The 26,839-nt window shown below is 38.2% G+C and overlaps 1 protein-coding gene across 5 annotated transcripts in view; it reads right to left on the reverse strand.

Annotated features, from left to right (window-relative positions):
• The window catches only part of SCUBE1 (signal peptide, CUB domain and EGF like domain containing 1), a 218,861-nt gene that overhangs the window by 168,974 nt on the left and 23,048 nt on the right, over window positions 1-26,839 (reverse strand). For all 5 annotated transcript variants that reach the window (XM_063354685.1, XM_063354678.1, XM_063354669.1 and 2 more), the window contains exon 3: window positions 15,684-15,812. In XM_063354685.1, the coding sequence (XP_063210755.1) occupies window positions 15,684-15,812 (129 nt within the window). The remainder of the gene's footprint in view (window positions 1-15,683; window positions 15,813-26,839) is intronic.

Here is a 26,839-nt window from a genome sequence, read left to right on the forward strand (position 1 = left end):
TTTTGTCTTACCCCTGGGCTTTCTCTGGAGCATCATTAACTGCCGCAGGCTCAACTGAAGCAGTATTCTATATTCTTCTTCCAAGATAACTACTGCTTATACCGGCTTTCTTCTACATCTACTTATAGACCCTGCCAGGATCAGAAAAACCTGGTTTGGGTTAACTTGAAACGGCTTTTTGTTTGTTTTTGATTTTTTTCTTATAAAAATGAAAAAGATTTCGCTGTAGGTCAAACAAAGCATATAACATGACAAATGAAACAATATTTTCATTTCAAGTTGGTAATATTTTCCAGGTCTATACAACAGGAAGCATTTTATTACTGAGCTCTGGTAAAAAAAGCTGAGGAAATGGCTAGATTCATGATTTTCTTTGTTATCTATCACTAACACAGTTAGGGGGCTCTCTAGATTCAGATGAGGGATTTTAAACTGAGTGTTGCAGCATTCAGTAGGCTCTGAAGTCATTCTCACTCTCGATAATACTTGATGTCCATGAAAAGTGGAAGAAACAAGAGAAATTGAAGTGTAACCTTCAATGCACTGAAAAGAGAACTATATCAGGAGTTGAGAAACACTGGCTTAGTCCGGCACATATCTATGCATTAAACTTCTGGGGAACAGGAAAATGCTGAAAATGTTTTGGAAGTGCCAAAATTGCTCCTGTAAGTCATACCAAAACAATTACATTTTCCTGAAAGTATCTCCATTGGTAAAAAGTGTTTTGTAAATGCAAGCTGAGTTTCTGAATAGTTTCAGTAGGTACATTTTCAGTGAGTTAATGTTTCACTTGGCTCCAAAAGTCTGGACAAATGGGCATTTACGCCATCAGAAAACCAGTTCAACATTTCCACTCCCCTGAACATGAGTAACACAAAAAGCAGTATTTAGAACAAATATTTTCTCTGATTTCTCTTGACAGAAGTACCTGAAAAATATTCAAGATCTTACAGTAAACATTTGTGTTTGTTTTTTTTTTAACATAGAATGGCAATACTAGCTTACCACTCAACCTAGTTGTGCTGTGTTACACAGTACAAAGTGGACTGGTTTGTTGGTTTGTTTTGACTACCCGGTTTTAAGAAAACAGCCTTAGAAAGCAGCTGGACACCGCTGCACCAGCTAAGCAGCAGCCCCATTAGCACATGTAAACTGCAGTAAATTGTGTTGGTGCTATGCAACTCAACAGATGAACACCATCAGCCACACGCATCTCTCATAAAGAGAGATCAGCACTGCCTTGATCAGCAAGAGTGCTGGGAATTATCAATGAAAAGCAACAGTGGTCAAAAAACCTGACTTCAGGAATGTCGTAACTATGTAAAGAAGGGATGACTTTAATAAGTTTGGAGCCAAAACAAACAAACAAGGAACCCAAAACAAATCAAAACAACCAACCACTTCATCCCCATCTTCCCCATGAAATTCACCAGAGCTGTATATTCTTTTCACCAGCACCTGGGAACACATAGATAGATTTCTATAGCTGCTATACAACAGTGTGCATTTTTTCTTAAATCAAAATACTTTAGAGTCATTGTCTTTTATTATCAGCGCCCAACACATGAATTTAATGCAACTACTCACTTTGTAGTTGCATCAGATAGTTTAAATACATGTAAGAGAGAAAACCTTGTGTTTCATGCACAAGTTAATCTGTAAATGACAAGCGTCATGCAGAGCTTTCTGTGGGCAATTTATTCCACTAAAAGATGTCTTAACTTTTACTCTAAGATATCTGAAGTTCGTTGTACAGAATCTTAAGTCAGATGGAAAAGTATTTACATGTTAAGGCAAAGGGACTGACCATCCCCTGACAAATTCTCCAACTTGAAGTCCCTGAAGTCCCACTCAGACATGTAGCCTGTGTGAAATTACAAAGCAGACACTTGTTGGAACCTTTTTATTTGGAGCTCAGATTCCTAGAGTTCTCCTTTGGGTTCTGATTTCAAATTCAAACACTTAAAGCAAAACTCAGTCCATACCCAGGATATTCATGTTATTTCAGAGCACAAGGATGAGTTTTCACATTCTTTCAATGTGCAGTCATTAACAGGCTGAGCCTGTGGTCCCTTCAGAGACTAATCAGTACTGAATTTATAGTTAAAACAAGTTCTTCCAGTTATTTTTGAAGTGAGTAAAATCAAGTCTCTTAGACTTCCCTAAGATCTACATACAGGGAGTTTCAGAGGTTTTTTTAAGTACTGAATAAAACTCAGTGGCATATAGACGGCCTGTAGGAGATTCTTCCCCCCTTGTGCAGGATGCTGTACAAGGTAACATCCCAGGGATTTGGAGGCCTTACTCGAGAGAGAGGGTAAGTGATTAAGAAACATACAGATGGTATTTGGTATGCTTTAAGATTGTTATTAGTGCACTCCTTTAAGGTATTAATATCTAGCATGCTTGTGTTTGCGTTAGTACTGTTCGGAATCACTTGTAGGTTGCAATAGTGTATTCTGAGTTGCTTTTTAAATTGCAATAGTGCACTCTCCCCTGTATCCATAAAACCTACAATAGTGGCATATTGGACCTGTGAGTGAAGTCCAAATAAATTGTTAATTTGAACCTTACAGTGAAGTCTCTTTCTCTCCACTACAGATATACATACAAGGAGTTTCAGAGGTTTTTGTAAGTACTGAACAACTCTCAGGGGCACCCAGACAGTCTCAGGCCTATTAAAGAAAGTGCTGCTGTCACACAGGCAGCAGATATTGTGACTCATATCTGGTGTGTGTGTAGAAGACTTGATGCACTGGGACCGGGGTGCTTAGCGTTTTGTATAACCAAACCCTAAATGATTCGTTAAGTCACACAACAGAAGTCTGGCTCCCTGTCCTGTGAATGCAGCTCCACGCCTGTCACTATAAATCACTACCGGCATCTAGAACCCATTCTTTGCTGTCATATTAGTAATTTTTATTGTGTCTCTGACTAATTTCAGAAAAAGTTTCTTAGTTATGCCTCCAAAATAAACAACAGAGATAATTAAATAAATCAAGTTTCTCAACTTTTTCAAAGGAAATCATTCAAGCTCCCCAGTTAAGTCTAAATATACGTACTCACGATATTGAATTGCAAAAACTATTTTTCAGAAGGTAACACTGAAATATTGCTATTCTTTATCTGCTATTACGTATCTGAAAAATATGACGCTGGTACTTTAACATAACAGTATAGGTTATCAGTAGTGGAAAACTTTTCAGCCTGTATTGGTCACGACAGAAATACACTAGGAATACTTGCATAAAATCACTTTAGGGATTTTTTTGTTGATTCAAATACAGAAAAAATAGATCACCTCACTTTCAAGTTGCTTGTATACTTATAAACACATTGCGTTGGAGAAACTCTGTAGGAGAAAAAAAATCTTTATAGAAAAACGTAGTTCTTTCCCACTCAAGCTTATTTTGTTGAAAAGAATTCTAAAAAAATTAACCTATGAGTTTTCTCTGTTTAGTATGTTGTCTGATACAATAGTTGATACAAGAAAAAAAAATTAGCATGAAAAACTGTACAGTGTATCCTACAATTAAAAATATACAGTTTTTTCCCCATGAAGGACTATACAATTTTACATTCACAATTTTCAAAGAAAAGCCAACTTTGTAGGTCTTGCAACAGAGATCTCATCCTCTCTGCACAGCTATTCTTATGAGAGGAATAAAACCCAGGAAAGTACTCTCACTAACATATGACCTACAGGCCCCCAGAACTATGGATGCCCGACTCTTCCTGAGGAGTGTCTGTAACACTGCCATCTAAATTAATTCAGCAAATACATCTTTCCATTCTTTTAAACTCTTCAATTCCACTTCCATTCTGTTTTAACTGTGGTATAACCACTCTGCTGAAGAGGCTGTACTATAGCCTCTCATTGCTGAGCAATTTTCTCTTCAGTTAAAATTTTCTTTTGTTAGATGGAGTAGAAAAGCTTTTCCCCGACTCTCATTTCTGCTCCTGTCCTACAGCACAATACCATATGTCCACTCCAGGCTTATTTATTTAACAAAGTACATTTCAATTGTTTCCAAACATTTCTTTCCATATCTCATAAGACCTCTTAATCATAAATTTTTCTTTAATCCTAAATCTTCCAAATTCTCTAAACAATCGTTCTTGTAAAGTATGTCCAGTGACTTTTTAATGAATGTTTTAATTAATGAGTAATTATTAGTATTATTATTATTTAGATGTTAGCTACACAAAGTCATATTAAAATATTCTACCATCAACTAGTCCATGTTCCTTCCTGCCCCTCTTTTATACAAAACTACATCTTGTGCTCCGACACAATTCCAGTAAGGAACGTGTACACAGGGGATATTTTGAGATACTTGAGAAGGATCTGGATTGAAGTCTGCAGAAGGTAATGGAAGCAGTAAAAATAATCCTCTGTCTTGGTCTTGTAGTTTGATTCAAACTTTTAAGTTTTCAAGTTGTACACTGAAGTCCAAAGGATAACTTCAAGATGCAGAAATTCCCGAAAAGTATTAGACAGCAAAAGCAGGGCACTACAGAAAGCCGAGACCCTGGAATCTACCCAACAAGGAAATTCACTACCAACCTTTCATCTGGTACTCATCCATACTGGAAAAGAGTTTTGTTTCATTTTCTAATACAGTAAGCAACGACTGCCAAGAACTGCTTGCATTCTAAGCATAGTATAATGACAGTGACTCTATCTGAAATCAGAGACCAGCTCACCAAAGTGGAGCTGCTCTCCACTTTGTCTCATGACTTCTTGTAATCCACATGAATTCAGTGTTTTAGCTGGATCTATGCAATTTCTAGGTTTGACAAAGACACCACTCCATGAAGGAAGGCTTGAATGTCATACAAGGACTGGTAAACACACCCATTAAAGGCTGAAATCCTGCACCCTCAGGTGAATACACATTCTCCCTTGCTTTAAGTAAGTGCTAAATACAATGTGGCTCCCAAAGCTTTGGTTAATTTTAAGATATTTTATAGTTTTTCTCTTAAGGTGTACATCGACATAGGCCACACTGGCTTAGAAATTTGCTATTATGAGAAAGTTAAGATGAATTAACAAAACATACAAAACTAATACAAACAAGATAAAGCAGTAAGGATGCAGAATAAATAACACATAACAAAACTCTGGCTTTGCTGAACTAAGACACAGCCGTCTACAGCCATATCAGACCAAGTAAGAGTGGGATTTAACTGATTTAACTTATACATATTAACTTCACACTCTAAGCTGATTATTCTTTACTTTCATGAGTGTTCCATGTAGAGAAATCTTTACTGTGATTGATTACCTCCTCCAGGGAGTAAGTATTTAAAAAAAACTCTCAGACAACAAGAAGACTTGCTGAAACAAGAGACTGAGATTGATGCTGCTGGCACATAGCTCCCAGTTTCTTAATTTATTATGACAGTCTGAGAATCTAACTTCATAGTTGACAGCGACCAAGATTTATTCTACACTTTCGATTATTCCCCCATACCTAACAAAAAACCTTGGGCCTATGCTGATTTATACTCTCACTTATTTTGGTACTTCTCAGATCACATTGGCTTAAGAAAGCAAACACGGCAAATTAACATGTAACGAAAGTTATATCTCATTTGAACTCAGAAGATTAATGTGGCAGGACCAAACATTAGAGTACTTTTGAAAAAAGAAACTTTCAGATACAGAAATAGAAAGAGCCGGATAAGAAATGCAGTATGTTCAGATCCTAGCTTCAGAGAGGGCTGGATGTTGGAGGCCTTTCCATCAATCGCAATGAGAATTCCATATTTTTATTGGATTTCCAGAGTGAACATGGATGTATTTTCAAAACCAGTCTCCAATTTGGGCTCCAAACTTCTGATAGCATTAACTCTATTTTCAAAGGTGTTGATTAACTAAAGTAAATGGGACTGCATCCATGAAAAAATAGGGAGCAGTTCATCTGAGCTACAGCAAATATATACTTTAGGATGAGGGCAGTCATGCACACAAAATACCTATTTCTCTCTAGTGACTCCAAGGTGAGTACAGATAAATGGCTTATATGCAGACATTTACACTCCAGCTATACCATTTAAAGTATGAGATTCTTAACTTGAGGGCTTCATAAGCTTTATAGAAATGTAGGGCTTGACTTCTTGGTTGTTAAATGATTTTCAAATTTGTATGCAAACACGACGGTAACGATTCTCATCCATCCATCATGAAGAGAGGAGGCTGCAATGGCTCAGAGTCTGGAAATTTCTACAGTTACCAGGTACCACAAAACTGAATCCAAGGTTTGGAAGAGGAAGATCATCAGAACTGACATATTATAATCCCATCTCAAAAGAGAGATTTATCTTATTTCTACAATTGTCTGCTACCACTTGCACCTTGAAGACTCTCACAAGATGCAGGCAACCACTTAACAGAAGTAAACACACATATATGGAAGTTGTATGTAAACTTCTAATACAGAATTGTCTATAGAACATTTACTTATCATTCCAGCTATTCATATTTGCTCAGCACCTAGGCACCAGTTAGTGGAAGGCATTGCAGAATAGTAGTACATGTTATAAAATCTGATGCATGCCACTGTACCACAAAGACTGGATACTTTAAATTGCTGTGATGAATCCCAGCATTTATAATTCATCAAATGTGCAGACCAAGCAAGACTGATAAAAGATCTGAAAATAGTAATACGGTCAAAATTAGTTTGCTGAAGAAACACATCAGAAAGTAACTTTCTTTGTCATTTAGGCTTGCATCTGAAAAACAAAGAACTTTAAAAAATGCACTCCAGTTTTTCTTCCTGAAAAAATGCATTTGTCACTAAAATTCAGTTACTTGTGCCATTTGCAGCATGGATTTTTGCATATGCACCCACTGCAGCTTGTCTGAGGGAGGTTAATACCTCTGGGCCCCCTGTAATCCCAAGGTTCTTACTATGCTCCAAGGACCCAATCACTGCCAGTCATCGTTTGCAGAAATACAGAACACATCAAGGTTTAAAACATACAGATACATCTATTGTTAAAACTTGCATTTCAACACTTTTCATCATGTATGTAAATATACATTATATAGGGCCCCATTTTGTGCCTGGGCCCCTCACATTTAGAACAGATCCCCGCTACTCAACCACTGACCCCTGGATTTGGGAGTCTGGCCTCCTTCTCTCAAGACATAAAACAACTGCCAAGTCCCGAAGTTCTGCTCAAGCAAAACTCTCACTGGAATCACTGGAAATGAGTAAGAACCTCAAGATTTAGATTAATAACTTTCTCTACAAAAATACCATAACTTTACATGTGTTTTAATAAAAATGAAGAGTTATGAAAAGAAGGCTATTGGGTTTATTCAACCCTCCTCCATCTGCCAAGGAGTTTAAGATTAGAAACCACGAAAATCTGGGAGAGAGTTTATGACTGATAATATTATTAGAGGCCCTGCTGATGTGCTAGAGAAGGACAAAACTGTCGGCTCACCTAACAGTCTCCTGGAATTAGGAAAGAAGGGCAAGGAAAACTGGAAGATAGCCAAGAAAATGGACCATTTTTCAGCTTCTCTTTAAAATATTTGTTTTTCTGAAACTAAAAACAACTCTCCAAAAGCTGCTTAGTTTTATATTAAAAATGTTCACATTAAAAAAAAAAAATCTATTTGAACTGTTGGGAAACATAAAGAAAAATAAACATCGTTAATAGAAGCATTCATTTGGAGTTCAAGTAAGCAACACATTGTGCACAGCTGTCTGGAGAAGAAGAAAAATAAAGCTAAATTAAAAGGAAGACACTGGTCTCTTTAATCATACCAGTGATTATGCAATCCTAAATGAGTTATGTACCCCTTCTTGACATTTTACATCTGGGAGCTTTAGAAATGATTTCTCATATACTTGCAGCTCTCCTCCTACTTCATGTTCATAGGCAGATTCTGCCACAATCCCCCATCCCAGTGTATATGTTCAGACAAGCAGAAGGGTAGGAATAGGTAGATTTTGGATTCTAACTTTTTGGGTTTGCTTTGAAAGATAAACATAGAGCACTGCAACATTCACTGAAAGAGGATAAACGATATGATCTTACATACATACACATGTGTACATAATAATGTTCTTTTTGTCACCTGAGTCAGATTGTAGATTACTACTAGCCGGCCAGGAATTAAGCCTACATGCCAGGGTTAAAACCTCTCCTCTTAAAATTAGCCAACGGATTTTAATGGAGCAGTGCAAGACAGGAACTTGGGTTTAGATCCTAACCTCAGAGCTTAGAAGAAAAGAAATTGTGTGATTCCAAAGATGAATCTAAGTGGTATACTGGATTTGGGATCCCAAGGCTGATTTTATAACAAGCAGATGTTACTTTGAGGCCTGTGACCATCTGCTCCTGGTTTGTCAGAAGTTTCTCCTTTAGCTGTAGGCTCCCAAATGCCTTGCTGCAGTTGTTGCCCTGCTCCACCTACCAAAGCTAGCAGACTAGTACCACTCCTGGAGCAGATTCAGTTGCTCCAGGGAAAGTGACACCTCTCCTTTCCCACAGGGGCTCCCACGTGACTTAGTCGCTTTGGCAAGTAATGCAAAACAGTATCTGAGAATAGACAAATAAAATAGTAATGTCAATTTTTCAGGCTGGAAAATCAGGCCTTCTGCCCAAAGCACACCTTTAAGATTGTGGACATAACCAGGACTTTGCTATTCGAGTCTTTGCTACTGAATTCACAGCTGAGACTGTGCTTGTGCTTTTGTCTACCGCACTGAACACTCAGCTCTTGCAGAGAGCTTTATGGAATCTATAATGCACACTAGTAATTGCATTTCTGGCTTGATTTATAATCAGAAGTTCACTCTGCTTCCCAAGACTCTTCTCTATCAGGCACAGGATTAACTGGTGAAGAACCATAAACTATACTGCATCATCAAAACCTACTTCTATAGTTATTTTCAGGAGGTCTGACATACAAGAGAATTAACAGACATATCATATCCTAGATGTCCAAATCTAGTAATTGTTATTTTTCTGTAAGAGAAACCAAAGTTACACAGAATATTTGAACTAAAGAGTATGTAAGCAGGGATTCCGAAGGGTAGTGATTCTATCCTTGGCTATGCTGCATACACCCTGTGTGAAGACTGAGAAGTAACTTAATCTGTTTGCCCTAGTTCCTCATGTATAAAACAATGAAAATTATACTTCTTTTCATTACAGGACTTTCTGAGGACAAATCTATTAGTATTTACAAGGTGTTCACATATGTTCCTATATCACAGCAATGAATACCACAGAAAAACCTATAAATAAAATAAATACATCTCTGAATACATTATGATAAATTTTTTGTCCATGCTCCTTTGTATCTTTTTTGATGGTTTCTGAGAAGAGTTTACAACCCCCTTGAGCACACTTACTAATTAGAGAAATTATAAAGAGCAGAGGTCTTCATGGAACCTATGCTAATCTTTAGAGGAAAGAAGAGTTGAGTGCAACCTGAAAGCAAGAAGTGTTTTTGCAAAATCGCAATGCTTACTTCCTTTTAAAAAGGGACTATCACAAATCAGAGCTAAGGAAAAAATAAATAAAAAAAGCCTACACAAAACAGAGAGAGATGAGTAGCACTTCATAGCAATTCGTATTTATATCTGAATAGATAAGCAAAAGAAAATCACTCCAAGCAATTCCATTCTTTAACATGAAATATTTTTCACACCCTGATTTGGTTTGACAAAGACAAAACAATGAGTTATGTCGATTTTTTAGGAAGAATTCCTTAACTATGTGTACACAAAAGTCTGCCTACAGGAAAAAAGGATAGAAGAGCAGAATGTGGAGGAGGTATTACATGGTTTTCTCAAGTAAGAACCAATGACAGTCAGCTTTTGTTGCTACATATTTTTCTTGCACACTCTTTATTCCCCGTTATTTCACATTCTGATCAGAGATAGGTAAATTCCAGAAGGCTTGGAGTATCAGATGATATGTGAGCCCATTGGCAAGGAAATTGTGCAAAGCAAGGCTCTCTGCTTTCTGATCCAAATAGTTATGCCACTGTCTTCTACTTTCTATTTGCAGATGCTGAATAAATTCGTAAGATTTAGTCAGAAATACCAGTAAGAACTGCTTTCAGCAAGATTTCTAGCAAGCTGTTCCTGGACAAATCCCAAGGCTTTAGTAATCCATGATAAGCTTCAGAACTGTCTTCTTTGGTGATGCTTCAGACCAACACAACACATAATACTCTCCCAGGAAGCCTACATTTTTACACAGTAGGAGAGAGACTAATGTAAGACAATGGTACTACACATGAGAGTACTTCAGGAGTAAGGAAAAATAATTCAGTGCTCTTTCTGAATTTCCCAAGTGGAGTAACCAAATACTATTGCACTACCTCACTCGCTTCTGCGGGGATACAAAAACAAAACAGTAAAAATCTAATTCTTTGCAACAGCCTTTTTTGGATTTGATGACTATTGTGTCTTCTTTTTAATCTTCTCTTCCTTAGAAGAAAACTACCTTTTCTTCCATTCTTCTGGCATTAGCCATGTTAGACCACATGATCCTTATAGGTCCCTTCCAACTCAAGATATTCTACGATTTTTCAGATCACTCATTCTCACCGCTCTCTTTTGGCTTCATCCAGGTGCAATGCCCTAAACTGAACAGCTCTCCACCAGCTGAAGCCTTACTGCTGATGAAGAAACAGAGGCTTTCTTTCCATGTGACAATTCTTATCCCAGTAGCTTGAAAGTAAACTAAAAAACCCCCAGGAAACTCCCTTTTACCTTCTGGGTACATTCTGGAGTCACCATAGTGGCAGCTATGCCAAGCTCCCCGGAAATTCTCACTGAAAAGGAAGACAAATTCTCAAGCCTTCTCTATGGCATCCCCATACATCACATATGTTACTTTGTACAATACCCAGGCTTGCAACACCAGGCTCAACCTACCGCCTCTGCTATCTGCTATCTGTCTTACTGAAAGCCTCCAAGAGGACACCAAGACAGAGTACAAATATGCCCAACTGCCAAAGCGGCCTCCAATCAATAATGCACTTACACATATGCAAAAGTCCAGTCTTCTTATTTGATATTAAACCAATAAGGTAAGAAAACTAGGCAAAGGAGGAACACCTTTAATAAGTGTCATGCTGAATCAGAGCAGGGAGTATATTTTGAATAACCAGATTTAAAGGCATAAGTTTTCTCCATTGATATTTTGCGTAACAGATTCACAGATTTTACCAAATATCTGAGAATAGACTTTGATTCGCTACAAATGAGATGGGTAAAGTGTTTGGGACTAATAGGAAGGATGATCAGTTATGCCGTAATCTCTCCTAAGGGCAAGAGAACGAAAACTGATAGCACGCCTCAACATGTGAAAGAAACAAAGAAGGAAAAATCAATTTATCAGTAAGATTATGGAGAAAAAAATAATCAAACAGGAAAGAACATCTGGACGAGTGAACTAATACTTACAAAAAAATCAGACTGGTATTTCATATATGAGAGGGGAAACCATATTTCATGACAAGTTTCAAATGAAGGATAAATAAAACCTATTGCATGAGACCAAATATTAGTCTTGCATCCACTGAGCAGAATTTAGAGCAATTTTGAGAAAGAACTACTGCTATTTCAAGTGATTACAGTGCTAAAATAATTTTTTTTTAGCCAGACAAGGATCTCATCATAGTTTGAATTCCCTGTGGTGTCATTTCATGTTATATTTGAGAAATTCCTCAATAAAAATGTCAAATAGAAGGCGAGTCAAGTTCCCCTGAGGACAGTTTTGGACACTTTCCAGTACAAATTTTAGCCATGAATTCTTAAACAAACACCTCCTCCCAACAAATAAATAAATAAGAAATTTCACTTGATTAGAAAGAGAGAGAGAAATGTTGAAACAAGAACTCAGGAAAAAATACCTAACCTGTTGACTACATCTGATGTAATTAGCTGTGAATACTCCAAGTTTGGTATTTATAAAGAAGATTGCAATCATCTTGCTATACTGACATTACTAGAAAGACATTCAGTGATGGTTTAAAAAGTAATGTACACCCTGACAAGAAGAGATGGCTTTAAATTTTGCACAGACTTCAGTCAAGCAAGAGATGCAGAAATCCTGGTATAACGGTCTTGTCCATTGCAACCCATTTCCTAGAGGTTCCTAGATGGCCTACAGGACTACCAGTGAACTATCACAGGGTTTCATCCCTAAATCTTCTATCTAAAATCACTAGACAAAGATTTATGTTGATGCGTGCATGATAAAATGCAGCCCAAGTCAGGGAGAGAGCAATTCAGCTGTCTACAGAGTGGAGTCAGGTGCCATTTTAGATTCCTTATATTATCCCATCTAGCCTCCATCTCACACTCCTGACCTACTCCTGTAGATCTCACATTGCATCTACCAGCTCCAGGCTGACTGGCACGAGGCTCCTATGTTTAGGCAGTTGAATTGACCTCTACGAATTCTTGCTGCCTGGCTCACAACGCGCCGACAAAATGGACCCCAACAGTAATGCCTGGAAGGCCAAAGGATGGGGAAGAAGTAGGAATAGTGTGATCAGATGCTGGGTCATTCCTAGGAAATCTTCTACCCAAGCACATACACATCCATGGTGCTGTATGAGAAGACGGTTCAGGCAGGGTTTTTGAAATCAACCTACTGTGAGTTTTATCAGCTCATCTACAAATTCTGTGGAAATGACATAATTCTATACAAGATCCACTACATCCCTACTTGATGTGTATAGACACTTAATTTCAGCATGCTGATCAAACATTACATGCCTTTTTTAAGAGGAACATAAACTTGATAAAATAGAATATATTACACAGTACCTAACCAGCAATCTCCATTTTGACAGTTCTGTAAAGTCCTAGGGGGAAGGGGCAGAAATCAGTAAAAGAATGTATTGAAAGGTGAAAAACATTGTAACTAATCTTATGAAGAAGTCTTTGTATTCTTATAAACCATAAAAAATAAGTGGTTTCTCAAAAAGCAAGAACAGGCAGAAACCACTGGACTCATCAAAACTTTAATTCCTTTCAATGCCTGATTTCCTCATGGGAAAAAAAAAATATCTCCAAAATAAGTTAAACAGGTTTTACATTCTGGGAAAATTTTCCCCAAAGTTATAATCCTAATTTAAACATGTGCAAATACAAGGTTTGGTTTTGATATGAGACCTCACTGCATCCTCTTAAAAACAGCCAACTGCATTTACACATTTCCGGTACCATAGTGAAGGGAAATACAACTACTCCAGAAGGAAAAAGAGTAGGATGTTCCCCTTTTCAAAACTCACACTGTGCTAATGGGCAAAACCAGGCCACCCCAGCACTCAGTACTAACTACTAATGCCAGCAGCCAGCTAGGGACCAAATGATGACAGAAAAATGAAGTTATCTCTTTTTCTAGTGACAGTGTCTCAAACTGGAGTTCATGCACGACAGGCAGTTGTAGCAGGATTTGCATGGCCGCTGTCAGGATTAAAAACTTTGGTCTGAGACCTTACAACTAGACACTTTTGCCTTCAGTGAATTCACCCAAATTTTAAAAAAAGGAGAAAGAGGAATGTGCCTTGATTCCCTTCTCAGTGCCTCCAAGTAAAAGCAGTTATTTTACTGAGAAATATCAAAGACAATTCATTAGTTGCAAATATTCAATCTGCATTTGAGGAACAGAAACTTCCCCAGTCTGCACTATTAAAATTAAAAAGGCAATTGTGACCTCTTTTAGCGTCCTACAGTTGCAGACTGGGTGAAAGGGAACCCTTTGCTATTGTTCCCATCCACCTTTTCACTGAACCTCTTTTAGAAACAACATGGTTCCTAACATTTCTGGGGTAATGCAGAAAGTCAGCTCAGAGTAGACCACAAATACAGGCAGACACCAATTCTAAAAAATCTGAAAGATCTCTTGGCAACCTTTTGATCAATACTGTCAACCGTAGTCACCTGTTAAGCACAATGGTTTATATTATTGCAGGCATTTTTTTTTCAAAAAAAAATCAAGTGGCTGAATAGAAATTAATGAAAAGAAAATTAGAAATTTGGCTATCTCTGTAGATCCAGCCTGTATGTTTGATGACCAGAGAGCAAAAACACAGGCAGCAGAGGTCCAAAAAAATACCACAGATCTCCTGAAAGGTTCATTCTTTATCAGGTAGTTCTTTATCAGGTCATTCTTTTTGCTGTTAATAATTGCTAACCTAATTTTCCCCACTACTACCGGAATCACTTGGAAACAAAGTTGAAAATAGCAAGCTGTTTGAAACAACATACATGCACAGTTATTCGAATTCCAAATAGTTGAACTATTTGATTATGTTTGTGTCCTGTTTTATTAAGAGATATTTATGAACATTGTTATAAATAGAATTTTTCTTTCCTTTTTAAATGAATGGCTGGCTGCTCTTTGTATAAGGAACACATCTTGCACAATTAATCATTTGACCACCTCAGGTTGAGGCAAATAAATCTATTTAGTCCGCTCTATAACAAATGAAATTTGGAAGTTCAGGTCAAAAGTCTGTCAATGGTCACGATACATAATCCATCTGAACAAACACTACTCAGTTTGAAAATTAACCCAGTAGAAAATACATCTACTGAAAGGCTAACCAAATCCTTGCTCAGAAATTCTAGTTGTTCCATAGCTTCAGTGAGTGAAGACTGGTGTTACTGGACTTCATTATTTCTGGTTCAATATCTGACTGCCTGACATTTATTGCAAAGAATCTCAGTTTTACCAAAGTAAAGGTGCTGTGTGACCCAGAAAAAATACCTATTTTCCACACTGTTTTATAAACATCACCTTGAATTGAATTTGGGACTGCACCAAACACTGGTCGTTGCATTTATATCGGAAATATTGAGGAAGATAGTCCCTAGGCACTAGGATTTAGCTAAAATGACTACCAATAAAGCAGGTTATAGGAAATTGGATATAGCAGTCAAAGGTTATTGACTGGTAATAATTTCCAGGTAATTGATGTGAAGAAATTTCAAAACAAAACATGTATTTTTCAGCTTTTAGGATAACCAAAATGTATTTAAACCAGAGCAATGGACATGTATCAAAAAAAAAACAGATTCCAAAATCCTCAGACTGCTGAAGCAATTAAGTTCCTGCTCTGAACATGGCTTTGTACAGTTGGTGGACTGTGTCCCGCCCCTTTGTAAACAGCTATTACTGATAACTGTTTCTTCTGCCCTGTTTTATTGTCCAAGTATTCCTTCATCACACTTGCACTTCTAACATTCTGTAATTTCTGTTCATACAGCATATCCTAGAACTATGTTACCCTTAAAGGGAAAAAAGGGGAGGGTGAGCTTTAAAGATACGCCTGAAATTACAAAAGTTGGAAGAAACAGACAAAATATATTTAAGTAGATGGGACAGATTACTTTTCTTAAAAAAAGAAGCCTAAACACCCAACATAGGCTTTGGAGGTCAGGGGTTTTTTTTAGCAATGTTAAAGATCAGCAAATTGATTTGAGTATGTTAGGATTAAGAGTGCCAACTTTAAGGGTCTGGTCTAAACCACACTGAAGTCAACACACAGATCTGAACTTATTCAGTGTGATCTGGATCAAGTCTTTACTGAAAACATACCAGATAACAAAACGCAGCAAGCAGATCAGGCTTTCTTACCACATTCACGAAACGAAACTGTCTTGCCAGCATTCACTACTTACCGAGGCAGTTGTGGCCATCATGGGCTAACATGAAGCCATCATAGCATGTACACCTGTAGTTGCCTGGAATGTTGATACACTCATGGACGCAACCCCCATTGTAGAAGTCATTTTCACACTCATCAATATCTAAAACACAAGAGGAGGAAAAAGAAGCTTTTGTAAAAAGAGAATATTAAGAATACAAAAAAATCTCTCCAACTGAGCATGGTCTTTGAATATACGCATGTTCCTAATCTTTCTATAGACTCATGTTGCATATTTCATACAACAGATGTTCTCAGGGAATTACTGACTGAATATATCAGGGTCATATATGACTGAAAAGCAGCAAGACAATGTATAGAACACTCTTTCCCAAAATAATTGTAGCATCATCACAGTAAACAATGACATGTTGTCAAAAATTAAAAAGAAACACCTGATTTTGGTAAATTTTTTATATTTAAAATGTAGGTTTTGCTTTTTGTATTTAAAATAACCAAGCAGACAATGAGTTAAACCTTTGACTTTGTAGTAACAAACAACCATCTGAAACATGCTATTAATATGGCATAAGACAAAAGTATGCCTTGTTTAACAAAAAATTGTCTTCTCAGAACAAGGAAGATCTGCTATATTCCTGACAATACATAAGGCTGTAGTTATGTACAACAAACCTTGAAAAACACCATTTCTGAAATAGCTGTCACAGTCCACTGAGCTCTATGAAGTTACTATTGATAACTTGGTACAGCTTTGTCTGTCTCTTCCTCTTCCCCCACAAAATAAGCCCTATTATCATTTTCTGTATTAATTCACATACGGCAAAACCAACAACACCAAAAAGCCCGATACTTTATTCTGAGAAGGTATGCTAGAATTATTTTTAATTATTTTTCGTATAACGGCCTGTATCTGAAAGAGTACCATGAATGATAAGAGAGATGCATTCTGCTTCAACTACAATTAATCCCATTTTGATCTTCCCTCCCTCATACAAAAATCACTTCTTCATTCATTCTAAAAAGTGCAAACTTTCTTCTTCTTACAGATTGTATCTTGGCTTATACGCAGAACGGCAGCATCACAGTCACTGCTACGAATCATTCAGTGGTGTACATCAACCAACTAAAAATACACAAATCATCATAGACAGCCTCATAGTCTGATAACTATCAGCTCTATGTCTGTGGTGTGCTAGCCCAAAAATGCCAGCTACTGTCCCTAAGTTACACAGTCCGTGATAAACAGATGAAGTATTCTTTTTACAAACTCACCTATTATTACATCAGAGCTATCCTGGGTGTAAATTTCAAATGTGCCTTCCATTGCAGAGGCATTTAAAATATTTCTGGTTTAGGTTCATGTTCACATATGCTTTTTTTTCTTTCTTTCCCTTAACTTTTAAAAGTACCCCAGGAACAGCTTTGCTACTTGGTATCATACACAGACACAATTCCAAGACAGCAAGGTAGTTTGGGAAAACCAGATTCTTCTGAAAAGCCAGCTAGCTCAGACTCGGTCACTCAAAGCTTTCAGCATTTCTCACCCTTGGATTGAGTCTGGCTAGGTCTGACTTTCCTCGCGCCACCCTCTGAGAAGTTTGATCTGTCAGAGCAAGGACAGGCTCCTGTCAAGTTTTTTGGCAAGCCTTCCCCCTCAGGTCTGCCCGCCCCAGAAACCCACCCTAACCTCGAACAGGCCAGGTCTCCATCCACTTCCTTGCAACAGCTCTGAAGACCCCCTTCTACAATCTCCTCAGCAGCTTGAAACAGGAACTACGAATACGGCTTTACCTGCAAAACCAGGTAGCTTTTCTGTAACTCAGCATTCAGCACTACAAAAATGCTGGATATAAGAAGCTCGAGAAAGGATCCTCCTAACAAAAGTACACCCTGCTGCTTAACAGTACACTGCTAGTCTTTCAGCCACCGCTCTGTTTCAGAAAGTTCCTGTCCCTTACTAACGATTGCCATCCACTAGCTTTGCAAGTGCAAAGTCAGCACAACCATGGGTGTGCTCTACCTTCTGGGGTCTAGCAGGACAACGAAAAGATACATCTGTAATTTTTTTCAGAAAACAATAACCAGCAAGTCAAATACTGCGTATTGGGCTCATTAAGAACACACCTGCAGCATGGTAGTGCAAGGTCCCTGAGAAGCCACCCTCCTTTATTTACAGCCCAGTGTGCTCGGGTGCACGTCGCCAAAGTGTTCCACTGAGGTTTCCACTTAGCAGGTATTAGCAGCTTCCATAACGTTTCGTGAGTATTTCCAGAAACTTTTTATCATTATCAGGCTACAGGGACAAAATTAGAGCTCTACAGGAATGCCATCATTTAACAGTCCAAGTCAATAATCAAAAAGCACATAACATGATTCTGATATCAGGCATGCCAGGCGTTCCTTCAGGACACTCAGGAAAAATGGTATATTCATTTTAAGATTTGTTCTTAACTTTTATCCAGCACTGTGTTTCTTCAGAAGAGGGAATTCAGAAGAAAGCGTTGTCAGTTGTTGTGTTACTCAGCATCAGACTGCCAAGGGCTGAACAATTCATTCCCTTTTTTCAAGCAGTTAATCAAATAGGGCTATTTTGGTAAATAAGTGATGGGAGAGCCTTCAAAAGGGACAAAAATCAAAGAAGTGTGAAGCCTTTTGAATGCCTATCCTTTATATAATACTTATTTCTAAAAAGCTGTACTGTGATTAGCAGCACAAGGTGCTGATGTAGTGATCCAAATACTTAAGTTCCAGGAAGGGTAATCCAATAGATACATAAACCAGAAAAAAAAACCAAAAGGAACAGATTCTCTGAATCTGAGTTCCAGTTACATTAAATTTTGCAAAAAGATTGGAAGATTATTTCTCCCTTTTCTACCCCAAAGCTGTACATAACTAGAGTGGAGACAAACATTCTACCTATTTTTAAGAACCATGTTGTGAGTTTGCTATTTAAGAGACTTCACCTGGCAGGCTGACTGGAATTTCTATTTGCAGTATTGCTACTTAAAACACCAAGGGGATGAGTCTGGTGAATTTAACACTTTATTTTTCAAAACAAAAACAAACAAACAAACAAACCCCACCAAAAGCATGCACAAAGCCTGCAAAGTTCAAACGTTGAACCTTCTTCAAGCCCCGCCTGCATGAAGAGAAAAGCAGACAACGTGCCTGCAAACAACGTGAACACCACCCAACCGTCTCTTCTTACATACCTGGAGGAGGACTTTAAAGAATGCCTCAGTGAAAGTGCTGAACAATAATAATTTACGGGCAGAGTATTACATCTGACATGGCAGGATATGGCTTCCTTAGTAAGCTTAATATAGCGATAAAAGCAATAGGAGTACATGCAAACACATAAAACCTGCAGGCTTGCTCTTAATTTTATCTATTGTAAAACTCAAAATTTGCAGGGGCCAGCTATGTTTATTTCCTTTTTGTTAGGTCATATCCTATTCTTTTTTTTTTCCTGTAATCATAGAATTGGGTGTTAATCAAACTCTTGGCTCCAAAAACATCTAACTCAGAAAGTTAATTCTTCCCACTAATTCTGCAGCTTCACCTATCCTTAACTAATCCAACTATTCTTAGTATTTGATCATTTAATATTGTCTTTCAGCATAAAGGAATGAAACAAATGAAACGAGAGAAACAGAGAAATGTTGCCATCTGACCATGAAATTGTTGCGCTGGATGCAGGTGCATATATTATTGAATTAGCAAGGCTTACTGCAATCTAGCTCTCAATGGGAAACCTAAAGTTTTATCTACACTGGCAAAATATTTATGAAATTTTCACTCCAGTACATTCTGGCTGTGCAGACAGGCAACTCTTGGGGCATCTAGTCAAGAAAAACCCTTAAAAAAGGACTGCAATTTCCTCTCTAAGTGGAATTAATTTCATATGGTATTACAATGGCAGCAATTACAGGATCCCTGGAAAAAAAATTAAATGCACCAAAATTATTAAGAAGGCGTAGGGCCATTTATAATAAAGACATATTCTGCCAAGAACCTATTTGGGCTTACTGTGTTCAAATGGTACAGCAACTCCCAACGCCAGAGCTGGATGTATGCAACCACATCCTCAGTGTTGGTGAGCTAGTTTTGACCATCTCTTTCTGAAACTGGTTTGGAAAATCTCCAAAATCCACTGCTTGTTTCAAAAGTTTTAAAGGAAAAAATTAACAGGACAAGAAAAGGGATAAAAAGAAGCTGGCTTACTTGGGTGTACTAGTAACTGTACTGGTTCAGCTATTTCCTAAGGTGAAAGAAGCTTGGAAACTACACCATAATTCCTTCTGGAAAGCAGAGGTGAATCTTTTTGTTACAGCCTGGAAATAACTCTCTTTCAGCAACCCCAGGGAACACAGCCCTGCCATGCTCTGCTGTCGTCCTCTTCAATGAGCAGTGGTGTTCCTTAAGAGTACATACTGTATGAGACTGCAATGATTAAGCATCCAACAACTTTTAAAAAAAACTTAGACAAGTGACTGAGGAAATCCTTGCACTTGTTACCACAAGGAAATGCTGTAATTTACAATCACTGTATTCCAGTTATTGGAAAAGAATATGACGTTGTCTTCTTTAACTGACGTCATTCTTTTTAGTCCGAGGGGACCTGTATCTACCTTATACAGACTGGGGTTGATTCTTCTTTCATTACTACTGATGAAATACTGACACTATCCAGGAAATTTGTTTCATTTGTGTATTCTGCAACAAAGGGATGGCACTCTCAAAAGTCTCACAAGGCCACCCTGCAGAGAAGCAGCTCCTCCAGGAGCACATACAACTTGACTAAGGAATGCTCAAAATAAACCAATAATGGATCTCTTTGGCTTCCAGCATCACAGTATTTCAGCTTTCTGTTTCAGCAGGGAACAGAAGACACATCAGCATGCAATAACTAATGTCCAAAAGACAAACCAAACTGTAAAACAGAGGAAAATACTAGTTCCCATTTTGTATAAACATTTTCAGCAGTGTCATGAAATTTGCTGCATGCTAACCATCTTTTCCACTAATAATCTTTGCTAGAAGGTGACATAGACTTTATACCAGGAAAGTACAAAATCTACCTCCAGCAAAATCCATTCCCACTCTTCATTATACCAGTTGCCATTCATTAAGTTCCTGAATGTCCAAAAATTATTACTACACATATACCCAAATTTATTTGTCAGCACAGCTACATGGCAAAGTATCAAGATCATGATGGCAAAGTTACTGAAATCAGAGCAAATGTCTCCACGGAGTTGATGAATTTTGGATCAGTGTCACAGCTAAACTGTCACAGAAGCCTTGCGACTATTAACTTGCAAAAGGAAGAACGGCCAAGGCCTGAAAGTCAATGAGCCAAACTCAGCTTTTAGTGTTGAATTCTACTATTTCTATAGAAACTAGCATTGAATTCCACAATATTCTATTTCTGTAGAAAATGGGAAAGTGTGCATTTGCACAACCTTTATCTTGGCATCTGTCAAGGCCACAGATCCCAACACTCAAAATGCAACAGAAGATGTTCAAAATAGGCATAGAAATGGGTAAAATATGTGTTTGTTTAAAAGTATTTCTTGCCTACTAATGTAAGGGAAAGATATGGAATTGATTTAGTAAACACAAATTTCTATTGACTTTGAAAGGAATAATTTATGTGCTTGGACATTTTAAAATAAATAGCCAAAAGAAGATGCCTGCCTACATCAATTTCTTCTAATTTAGAGAACCACAAACAAAACTTAGCACACAGGTATATTATGCAGATGTGGAATATTTCCTAAAGGAGCTAAAATAGCTAGGAAAATAAATATTAAATTCTTTTGAGTGTATCTTAGAATCACAGAATCATAGAATCTTCATGGTTGGAAAGGACCTTTGAGATCATGGAGTCCAACCAAACAACCTACAATCTCTGCCACTAGAGCATGCCCTGAAGTGCCACATCTAGATGTTTCTTAAACACTTCTAGGGACGGTGACTCAACCACCTCCCTGGGCAGGCTGCTCCAGTGCCTGACCACTCTTTCAGTAAAGTAATTCTTCCTAATATCTAACGTAAACCTCCCCTGCCGCAGCTTCAGACCATTTCCTCTGGTCCTGTCATTCTTCACCTGGGAGAAGAGGCCAACCCCCACCTCTCTACAACCTCCTTTCAGGTAGCTGTAGAGGGCAATGAGGTCTCCCCTCAGCCTCCTCTTCTCCAAACTAAACATGCCCAGCTCCCTCAGCCTCTCCTCATATGGCTTGGTCTCCAGACCCCTCACCAGCTTGGTAGCTCTCCTCTGGACCCGCTCCAGCACTTCAATGTCCCTCTTGTACAGAGGGGCCCAGAACTGAACACAGCACTCGAGGTGAGGCCTCACCAGTGCCGAGTACAGAGGCACGATCGCTTCCCTACCACTGCTGGCCACGCTACTCCTGATACAAGCCAGAATGCTGTTGGCCACCTTAGCCACACTGCTGGCTCACGTTAAGGTGGCCGTCCACCAGCACCCCCAGGTCCTTTTCTGCCCGGCAGCTTTCCAGCCACTCTTCCCCAAGCCTGTAGCGTTGCTTGGGATTGTTGTGACTGCAGTGCAGGACCCGGCACTTGGCCTTATTAAGCCTCACACAGTTGGCCTTGGCCCATGGCTCCAGCCTGTGCAGGTCCCTCTGTAGAGCCTTCCTACCCTCAAGCAGATCAACACTCCCACCTAGACGGATAAATACACACATTTCATAGAATCACATGAAATGTGTGGATTTATCCATCAAAATACACTTACAAATTATTTATTCAGTATCTGAAGAGAAAAATATTTTGGTGTTCATCTTCATCTATTTATCTAGCTGCTTCAAACAAAATATTGCCAAAGAGGCATTATGGAGACAGTAAATAACATTGTCCTTACAAACTTGCCAGCAATGGAACTGTGTTTTCACCTTCCTTCTCCATGAGAGGTTGCTGCTAGCCCCCTACAAAGGACCAAGCATAGCACTTGCAGAATTCTCTATTATTGGTTGTATGCTGTTAAAAAACGTCCTACTACAGTTCTGCAATTGCAGCCTGTTGCTTGCTTATTCAGAACTGGTATGCAGCAAAGGATATTGCAATATGCTGGAACACTTATTTCCATGTGTTAATATTTTGCACTTTAATGGCTTCTCTCTTAAAAGCTTTCAAATTTTTTTACTGGGTTTTGGTCACTGGTTCCTCCTGGGACTAATGCAGCATCCTCATTTCCACAGAAAAATACAGGAGAAAAGCCCCACCCTAGGTTCCAAACCCTACACAATTAAAAATAGAGCTACAGTACAAACAGCACTGTCTTCATCACTGCAGTTTTATGCAACCTTAATCTTGGATGCTTGGGAAAGAAGTGACCGTGTAATACCAAGGTGAAATGCCCTGAGGTGAAACCCCAGTCCTGCAAAAGTCAAAAGGTGTTTTTGCCACTGGCTTCATGAAGCCAGGAAGACTTCCCTGGGACTCACAGTAAAGAGATACACAAGATGGGATCATCACTTAAATTTCTCGTCCCTGCTTCCAATTCACAACAAGCAGCAGTGTAGCATCATCACTGTTACTTTACTTTTAAGGAAACAGGCAGAAATGAAGTAACATGCACACTGACAAGAATACAAAAAAGTTCAAGTCCTGGATCATAATCAGATCAGCATCTTAGTCTTTTTAATGACTGGATTTGGGGACTGTAAAAGCCATTAAAATAAATAAAACCTACATGGGAATATTTATATATACACACTGTGTCTTTGGCAGATTCTACATTTAGTATGCTTTCAGCAGTTACACACAGGCACTGGGTAACCTGGATGTAAGGTATTTGTATTTCTTATATCAAGTTGCACCCTACTGAAGAAGGGAACCAGCTCCAGATCTCAAGGCCAGAAAACAAGCTCATGCACAGGTTAAAGACGGTTTTGGTTAAGTGCAGGCCAAATTTGTGAGAAGTTCAGCTCTCTGGAAAGCATTCAACCTGAGCAAGAATACTAAAATATTAGATTCTCAAGAGGAGTTTAGCATCAGCACATTTCCATATGTTCTAAGTTATTTGAAGTCCGCTCAGGTCTACTCTTAAAATTTGCAAGAGGTGACATAGCTAGATGCATAAAGAATCAGCTGGGAAAATGTCAGCAATTCCACTCAACCTGACCTGCTGAAATACCAGTTCCCTCTGTGAATTTTGTGATAGCAAAATTCGGTATCTACTCCAAGTCCAAATTTTAAGAAGAAAATACTGACACATCAAGATTCATTCACTTTTCTTCTATTCCAAACAAAACCTTGACCTTCATCTCATAGTGAAGTCCATTTCTGAAAACCCCTTCCCATGAAAAGCTTTGTAAGTCACTTTTTCTATAAAAGAAATCAAATTTAAATCTATCATTTGTTACATCTGGTTCTTCCCGAGATAACATTTATGAGTCAAAAAATAAAGTAACATCTTTATTCTTTAGATGCTGTGACCTTGGAAATGTTACGATCTAATGAATCAGAGGAACACACAGTGCAGTTTTTATGGCTTTCAAGTTGTCATGATATTTTCAAGATGCTTGTGCCCAAGAAAACTGTAAAATTTGATAGCCATTAGAACTACTCTTGAGAGGCAAGGTCAAGGGTGAGCAAGTTGGGAACAGGCTAAAATCAGAAAAAGCAGCCTGATGTTTCTCAGTGGAGAAAGGAAAAAGAACAGGTACAATAGGTTGTTTATCACGATGTTTTTTCAGTGTTAATCCCTCAAGAGCCTTTCCACTATTGGTACTGCCCCTCCAATGTTTTTCCTATTAGTGCATCCACAAAGAAAAAAAATACTCAATTTTACAACTTCTTTCAAAAATGTCACAAACCCCTATTTCGCAGTACTAAAACAGCAATAAAATGAAACTGCCATGCCAACTTAGTGGAGATGATTTGGATGCAATCTGTGGTATTGTTGGGGTGTTTTTCTGGAAGCCATTTCATAGTTTCCAGAAAATATCAAGTATTCTGTAGCAGTTTTATTTGTTTCCTTTTCTTCTATGATGGCTGAGCACAAAGTTCATCATGCTTGTTAAAGTTCATCATGCTATCTTGTTAAAGTACTTGTCCGAAAAAAGGCGGGGGTAGGGGGGGGTGGGGGTGGGGAGGGAGTGCAAATACAAACCAAACTATGTAGAGATATGTCCAGCTGGTTGAACAGCATATATTTTTAAAGTATCAACAGCTTGATACTTAGAACTATCTTGCCTAAAAACATTTAGGATGCACTTGGAGGGCAGATGAGACATCAGCCCATTTATTACTGGCTGTAAGATGGGACGTTTTTACTTTCTATTTGTTTAATATGTTTTTCTCTGACCACAATTATCTCCTAATTTTAGAGAAAGCACAGAGACACCTATTGCAGATCCTTATTTTGTCTTGCTTCTGAATTTGTTCCCTATTATTACACTGATCACAGCAAGCCTAAATCAAATTGTCAAGTGGCACAGAGTAAGGATGGCCTTAAAGGAACCACCTTCACTACACGGGAAAAACCAGCAAGCCTTCAGACACACAAGTCCTTCTCTAAGGAGGCAATGGAGTACATGAACTTCTGAGTTTATCAGCTGTAGAAAAAGTAGGTGTGTTTAGCACTTGTTATTTTTCAAGTTTTAGTTAATGATCTTCACATATTTTTTATCATACAAAGGGAGAATTAAAGAGTCACATTTAAAGACTCTAGAGGCTAGAGAGTGTCAAGCACCCCATGCTGTAAGCAGAATTCAGTTGATTCAGCTCACATATTGTTAAATGAAACAAGGCAATAGACTGTGAAAATCCAAACTTTCTGCAGTAGCCAAATGATTGTATTTTACATTTTTTGTGCATGACTATCATGTTCTTCGTTCATTGATATGAAATATGGTCTCTGGAGACTCCCTTCCTTATATTTTTCTTAAATTCCCCTTCCCTTCCTCTTTCCTGTCTCTGTTCTCTTTCCTGCACATCTCCCTCCTTGCTTAAACTCCTAGTTCAGAGAGTTAGAAGAACATTTCTGATGGTTGGACATTGATATGCCAACCAAACTGACAACAAACAAAAGAAAAAGAATCTGCCCCTTTGATTCATTCTTTCAGGATGCCTGTGGTTCGAGGCAGGTATTAGTGTTTCAGTGTACATGTACTTTGCCAATGGGAAGTTATCACTGAAGTACAAGGGCATAAAAATTACTTTAAAAAAAATTAAAAGGAACACAGAAACGGAAAGTTGAGATTCTGCATGCACTTGGTGCAGTTTTCCAGCCACCTAAATACTCTTTATGGTGTCATATATAACAGTCCAGGAGCAGGAATGGACATGGAACACTCTTCATTTAGGACCTTATAGAGTTCTTGACTGTTTAACTGACAAGACTTCCTACTACATTAACATTAGGTTTATATAACATTTGTTACCTAGAGTACCTTTTGGGGGTCTAAAACATTTGGACAGCTACGGTCATTTATGGAAAAAAATAATTAAGCAGAGTTCTTTCCCTGGGAAAAATATATTTTCTATTCCTATATCTGAGTTATTATCCCTGTGTGCCATTCTCCATCTCAACTAGGACAATGGGAACTTACCTGGGATCATTCCAGCTCCATTCATAGTTAATACGGTATTTTTCTAGATAAAACCAAAATTATTGCTATCCTGCATTACGCATCTTGAGCCCTTGATTAGAGTTTGTTGCGGTTTGACATTTTTCTTAATTGATATTTAAACAGATTGGCTACAAGTTCTTTGAACTGCAAGTGAGATACCCAAATAAAGATGGATACCTGCAGAGCACATAACAGTTTTAGAGTCTGTCTTTATTTAGTAGCTGCCATGCCCGACAAGCTCAAGCAGAGAGATTTCCTGTTCACAAGCTGTTATGAATGTGAAACATGACATTTGACAGCATTTTTCCCACCACTTCTAAATCACAGCCATTTCCACCACAATTCCCTCTTTTAATATAATGGGAAATGTTTGATTCCACATCTAACCTTGCAAGTTCTTGGAGATCTAATGGGAGAATATTTTTGTGCGCCTTAGTGCCACAACTGGTGTGCATGAATCCTAATGATTATTGTTTCAGTAAGTCATGGCAGGAGGTTATTCCTAGATCTTTAAATTGAAATATGCATCTAAAGACTTTGAGGGAGAGGTTTAAAACAGTGA

This window comes from Chroicocephalus ridibundus, chromosome 1 (genome assembly GCF_963924245.1).
Source record: "Chroicocephalus ridibundus chromosome 1, bChrRid1.1, whole genome shotgun sequence".
Lineage (NCBI taxonomy): Eukaryota > Metazoa > Chordata > Aves > Charadriiformes > Laridae > Chroicocephalus > Chroicocephalus ridibundus.